Genomic DNA, 7,431 nt, shown 5'->3' on the forward strand with positions numbered 1-7,431 from the left:
TGTGATTTACATAACAACAACTTTTCTTATATTATAGATGTTATGGTAGAGAAATAGTAAATTAAAAGTATTAATTAGTGGATATAATTGAAAAATAAAAGGTAAAATTGCATTGGAAACTAAAAACGACACTTATTTTAGAACAAATAATTTTTATAAATGTGATACTTATTTTGGGACAGTTTATAACTCTTACTCGTCTGGATTAAATTTAATCCATCTTAAATTTGACGGGAAAAACTCGTTTTAATTAAGGTTAGATTTGAAATTGTGTTTTTTCGATTGTAAAATATGAGGATAAGTCGGATTATAAGGATACAAGTATTCAACTCAAATCTGTTCCGAAATTCGGCCAATTTATTTTACCATATATTTTATTATTTAGTTTGGATATCTTAAAATATTAAATATATGATTAATATTTTGAGATTTTGAGATTTATTTATCATTTAAAAAATTTGAATTGTATATATGAAATTTTTTAAAATTATTTTTTATTATTATTTGTAATATAATTTAATGTTGAAAAAAATGAATATTCTTATTAAGAAAAATTAATTTTAGTAAAGGATGGTGGCAGGAAGGTCCGTCCAGATATCCGAATTCAACCAGAATCCGTTTGAGACAGATTTGAGTTATAATATTTTATCCCCTTTAAAGTTTAAGACCCGTGAGGAGCCTTGTCGAAGCAGGAAAAATATCTTTTTATCTTCCGAAAGGAGGCTAAAACAGCCAAAGCAATATGTTCAGAAACCGTCTTTAGATCCTAACAGGGGGAACCGAGAATATTTGAGAATTTAAGTTTGAATTTAAGGCAGTTAAAAAAAACCGTGTACAACCCATTCCGGTGTCATACATATCTACAACAACAATTGAATCAAGTTTGACTTTTTTTTTTGTTTGTGTATTTTTAATATACTTATAAATTGTAGAAGATAAAAAAACAAAAGATAAATAGAAATAAACATATACTGTCATAAAAAATAGTTTGTGTTTTAATACTCTAATAACAAAACTCATAATTTATGGATTTATTTTTCAATTCTTAAAATTTTAAAAGCACTTTGTTCAATTGTCACAATTTCGAAAATCAATTTATCTATTTCATTTAAAATAAAAGACTTAAATGCATTTACAATATTTTAATAAAAGATTTTTTTTCTAGTTTTTCCAGTTTTAAAACGACTGTTTTGTCTCCTATTTTACGACATTTGAAAAAAAAAAATTAGTCCTTAGTAATATTTTTATTGATTTGTAACATCATTAAAGATATGATACACCTCCCATCTCCACTTTTACATTTGGCTTTTGCAATATTCTATCACCAATCTTCATTTCTCAAAGAAGCCTCCAAATGTCATTGTAATTCAACCACAAAAAAACCTAATTTTGCAAAAGCAACACACTTTTACTACTTAATTGTGCCACGTTATTAATCATGTTGTCACTTAATCAAAAGATATGGACATTAAAAAATCCCAAAAAAATATATAATTGGACAAAAACTTAATTTTAGAAATGAAGAGATTAAAAATCAATTTGATCAAAATGGATGAGTACAAAATTCATTTTAACTAAAAATTTGTGTCTAATTGAGTTTAAAAATTGGCCTAATTGGTGTCCCACTAAAGTTTTTGGCGTGGGGGCTAAGTTTCAGCTTGGTAGGCAAAAACACTTGCAAATTAGGAGGTAATAGATAACTTTGGTTGATCCCAAATATGAGTTGTGTAAACTAACGTTTTATAAGGTTAGGTTAATGTCAAATCCTCATTTAACTATCTGGTTAGGTTCATGCACACCTTACCTATTCACACAGATAACTCCTTTTTGCACATGACCATCTTTCCATCACAATTACAAAATCTAGAAGCCATTATTCAAATTGACAATTTTACCCCTCCTTGAAAATAACCCCAAATTCACACAATTTATATGATTCTATCTTTTCTTATCTTTACCATTACTATAAAGTTAACATCAAACAACACTTTTCTTTACTAATACATCATCAAAATTGACCTTCACAAGAAAAATCAAAATAAAATAGAATAAAAAAACAACAACTTGTTAAGATCTACAATATTATTTTTGTATTTACATGTCACAAATTACAACCATCATAACATAACTAGAAGAAGAAAAAAAAGGGTCTACATTACATAATTGCCTTTTGAGTTATGAAGAGACCAACAACACAAGAAAAAACTATTCTAAAAAAATATGAACAAAATCATCTTCACAATTCACATGACAAATCCTGCAACTATATCAGCTTTTCTGTTTCTTGTGGACCCTCCAATATTAACTTCTATTTTCTACTTTTAAAAATCGGTCTGCAACAAAACGGTATCAGCATCATATTCGATACAATTGTGATTAATTCACACCGCAAGAACTGCAATCAGAGTCGGAATATCTGTATCGACCGAAATCGCAAAATTGCGACCATTTTCTACTTCCTGTACTTAAAAAAACTGAAGGATAAAAAAAAAAGCATAATAACAGAATATTCACATAGAGAAAAAAAAACTAAATTCAACAATAAGCCAATCGTTGATTAACCCGATCTCTGAGAATTCCGTTATACAAAGCAACTCTATTCGCAGGCATTCCTCTGTTATCATTTCCGCCATTACAATTCCTCGAAACCTCCGATCTTGAATTCATCTTCAACAAATGTTGCTTTCTGTACTCTTCTCCATCTCTACACGTATCCATAACATCCTCCGCAAAATGAACTCTTTTTTTCTTCTTTTTCGTTTTCTTTCCACCGGAGGATATACAAGATCGCAGAATTGGAGGGCGAGAAGGAGGAACTTCGTGAACGGAGAATTGGGTTGGTGGGAGGGATTTCTGGAGACGGAGAGCGAGGAGGATGACGGTGCCGGAGACAGCCATGGCGGTGGCGAAGACGGCGCCTTGTGCGGTGGTGATTGAAGACATGGTGTTTGATGAAAAGAGTGAAAGAAAGGAAAGAGAGGTTTTTTGGTGTTTGATGGAAATTAAGAAAAGTGAAAGTGGTGAAGTCTCATGTTTGCAGATGGTATGAATATTATAGTCAAATCAATTGAAGACACATTCTTTTATTTATACTTTATAGGAAGGAAAATCTTAAATGGAGGGTGTAGACCAATTTTCTTTGTTTAAAATAAAAAAAAAAATAAAAAAGTGATATTAGTCTAGACTTTTTCTAAAATTAAAATTAAAATGAATTTTGTCTAAGTTTGTTCTAAATACATTATTTTTTATTTTTGTTTATTTTAAGTCTAGGAAAAATAGTGGGTATTTTGGAACATGCATTTGTTTAATTCATTAATTTATTATATAATACCATTAGTATAATATTAATAAAAAGTTTTACTAAAGAGTTTTATTAAATAGTATTAATGAAAGTTTGATATTATTATTTTTATGTGAAAAAGATAAGAAAGATATGGCATGACACATTATTTTATCAAAATTCAATTCATTAGAAAACCATCGAATACAAGAAGTTAACTTTGACAATGATCTTATTTTATTATTTTAATTAAAAAAACTATCATTTTATAGAAGTTATGTTAAAAATCAATAATATTAGGTGGATGGATGAAAAGAGTATCCGTATGCACAAATATCTACTCGAATTCGTTCTGAGTTTGATAGCGAAAAATTCGCCTTGATTATTTTTGAGTTTTTTTCAATTATAAAATATAGGAACGAGTAGGATAATGAGAACACTAACAACCACCCAAAAATTGTTCCTTTTATATTAATTCTTAATTTTTTATTCAGTTTTGATAGAAAAGAATATTAGTTGTATGGTCAATGTTTTGATATTTTGACTTTTACTTATTACTTGAAATATTTAAAATGTATGTTTTGAAAATTTTGAAATTGTCTACTTTTTATTCGTAATGTAATTGGATGGTGGGGAAAAACAATTTCTATTTTAAAAATTTGATTACACTAAAGAGACGAGAGCAGGGTTGGGATGCCCAGGCGATCCCATTTAAAACAGGTTTTGGGATTCAATTCTTCATCCTCGAAAAATATCAAAGGTGGAGATTAAGAATTTATCAGAAATTGAGTTTAGTTTAAGGGAAGGTGAATATTATTCATGCCCTCCCCATTGCCATGCTTAATTAGGTTTCCTCAAATTAATCAGTCATGTAAATGAGTTTGATTTAAGGGAAGGTGAAAATAGTCTCTGCCCTATTGTCATGTCAAAATAGGTGTGATCAAATTAACAAATTATGTAAATTGTCTATATTCTTATTTAAATCCAATTATTAAAATTCAATTAATTATTAATTAGTGAACACTTGAATACTCATAAAGTTCGGATGGATATCTATCTATCCATATCAGTTAAGTTAGTATTTTCTCTTTTGTCATGGATTAAACTTTAGTCTTTTAACTCCTTTAGTCATGGTGTCTTTTATGGTTCTATGGTTAGTACCAATGCACTTCTTAGTGTCACTAGCATTATGGACAGAGTTTGCCACTATATATTTTTAAGAAGTTTAGTCGTGGCTTTGTGCTTCAACGTATGATATATCTGTCATATAATCTTAAATTGATAATCACACGCATAGAAAAAAGTCTTAATTTTGAAATTTGTGAATAAACAATAATTCACATTATTATTTTACTACTTTTTAATACATTTATTATATTATTTGAAATTCAATTAAGTTTAATTATGGATGGGTTGTTGTTGATAAATCTAACTTAGGGTTGTTATCACAGTTATAATGTTGTTATGATAAGTAGTAGTCTAGTTGCTTGTAAAACAACTAGTCACACATATAACTAATATATACTCGTGTTTGTAATAATTTGAAATCACTCAATTCAATTATATTACATTCACCAATCTAAATTCTTTTCCTGCTCATTCTCTCAATCTTTAACATCTCATGTTTGAGTGTATGTATAAAACTTGCACTAACAAATTGGTATCTAGATCCCTTTACCTATAGATACAAAATTTTCATGGCAAGAATTAGTACTGATGGCCTAAATTGACTTTCAAGATACTCTCGAGGTAGTTATCTATAGCGTCTTTGAGCTTGTAGAAAACACATTTGAAGCTCAATGCACCCCTCACAATGATTCTAAGAAGAAGGACTGTAAAGTCTCATTTTGCATTCAATTAGTGGTTAATGGTGCTAAATTTGATAAGATCGTTAACGCTAAGTTGTGAAAGAGGCTGGGATATCCATGCGAAATATTACAAAGGAAGTGAGAAAGTAAAAAGTGTAAAGTTACAATCTTTATGAAGGCAATATGAGTTATAGAATATAGGAGACAATGAGAAAATTGCAGGCTATATATCTAAAATGCATAATCTTGTTCACTTGATGAAGAGTTATGGCGAAACAATGACACATAAGATGATCATTGAGAAGATGACAAGAACCTTGACTTCTCATTTTGATCTTGTCATTGTGGCTATTCAAGAATCTAGTGACTTGCCAAAAATAAAGTTTAAAGATCTTTTAAGAACATTAGAAGCCCATGAATTAAGAATAATTAAAAAATAGGTGTTCAAGAATCCATTTAGACTTTACAATCTCAGACTTAGAAAAATTATGGAGTATTTGGAAAGTTCATAGGCAAAAATGACAAAGGAAGTAACAAGAAAGACACTTGGTCAAACTCTCAAAAGCAAAAGAATGATGAAAATCCTAAATCCTCTAAGAGAGGAGAAGGGACTTCAAATCATAAAGAAAAATTCGATAAGAAAACTGTGCAATGTTATAACTGTGAGAAATAAGGTCACATGGTCAAGGACTATTTGTATAAAAAAAGCAAAGAAGCTACTAAAGATAAAGATGTTGATGAAGCAAAATTGGCACAAGAGGATTCAGATGGTTATGAAACTAGTCTTTATGGCTGCAGTTTCACATGATTATTCTTATTCTCAAACATGGTTCTTTGACACATGGTGCTTTAATCACATGACTGGTCTTAAGGCATGGCTAATTAAATTTGACGATACAAGGAGAATCAAGATCACACTTATTGATAGTAGATCATTGCAAGCAGAAGAAGTAGGTGACATGGTCATTAAAATAAGTAATTGTATGTGAGTAATCATTGAAGATGTACTATATGTACTAGGCCAGCTTATTGAGAAAGGATTATCGGTAATAATGACGAACGGGGTCCATAAGCTGTTTGATGCTAGTAATAAGCTAGTCTTGAGATCTTCTTTGTCAAAAATATAACTTTTAAGACTTTGATTAGTTCCACAAAAGTCAGATGCCTCCAAGTTATGGTTGAGCACAATTAAAAGTTGGTTGTGGCTGAATGTAAACAAAGTTTGTTGTGGCATCTAAGATTTGGCCACTAAAATTTCAGATCACTCAACCAACTTATTTCACAAGAAATGGTGATTGGTATGCCAATATTTTCAATTCTTGGGAATTTATATGAAGGTTGCTTGGCGAGGATGCAATCCAGGAATGCTTTTAATTCTTACTTTCCTATGAGATCATCTTGCATACTATAAGTTGTTCCATCACGTGTTTGTGGTCCTTTTAAGGATAACACCATTGGTGAAAATAGATACTTAGGGTCAGTTTGATTCAAATGACGGGGATGGGGAGGGGAGGGATTGTAATGAAGGGAAGGAAAGAGAAGGGGAGGGGAGGTAAGGGATTTTTTTTAATTATATATGTGTTTGGTTCAAAAGAGAGGAGGGCAGGGGATGTATTTTATTTAAAAATATATTTGGTTCACACGGGGAGGGGGTTTTATTAATAATTTACATTTTAAACGTTATTCTTATATATGTCATATGATATTCAAAGATGAAAATTCGTAAATATATTTTGGTAATAAAATATGCATAAATAATTAAACAACAATTTCTAATGTTGATTGATTAAAAAAGTTAAAACATACCACATAACGTCAAAGAGTGTTAAAAAAATTGAGTATACTTGATTTAGATTATAACTCTCAGACACAAGTTAAATTATGTGTTGATAATAAATTTTAAATCGTGATGAACCATCTAACAAAATAAATGCATAAAATAAAATAGACAAAAATAAAATAAAATGAATGATTTAAATTTTGAGATAATAGAAAATACAATAGAATACATAAAAAAATTAGGGGGAAAACGAACATAAATAAAAATTATAAAAAACAAAAAAGTGCATTGATTATAATGTATATTACGCATAAAAATACAAAAATAAATTGAAAACGAAGAATAATTATAATAAATTGATAGAAGCTACAAAGAAAATCAAACAAAAGAGAAGCTTTAACGCGAAAGAATATGAATAATTTTTAAATACAAATAAAATTGAGAATATTTTAATAAATTTATAATAATAAAAATTATATGATCTCCCCTCCCCTCTAAATTGCCGATTTGGAGGGTCGCAGAAAGTGTATTTTTGTGGGAATTTGCTCCTCTCCCCTCCCCTC

At 29.4% G+C, this 7,431-nt stretch overlaps 1 protein-coding gene across 1 annotated transcript; it reads right to left on the reverse strand.

The window, feature by feature from the left end:
• Positions 1-2,044: 2,044 nt before the first annotated feature.
• On the reverse strand, positions 2,045-3,074 carry LOC131604019 (uncharacterized). The gene has a single exon (XM_058876511.1). The coding sequence runs from the start codon at positions 2,941-2,943 to the stop codon at positions 2,536-2,538; it is 408 nt and encodes a 135-aa protein (XP_058732494.1). The 5' UTR covers positions 2,944-3,074; the 3' UTR covers positions 2,045-2,535.
• Positions 3,075-7,431: the final 4,357 nt, after the last annotated feature.

Source organism: Vicia villosa, linkage group LG1, assembly GCF_029867415.1.
Source record: "Vicia villosa cultivar HV-30 ecotype Madison, WI linkage group LG1, Vvil1.0, whole genome shotgun sequence".
Classification (NCBI taxonomy): Eukaryota; Viridiplantae; Streptophyta; class Magnoliopsida; order Fabales; family Fabaceae; genus Vicia; species Vicia villosa.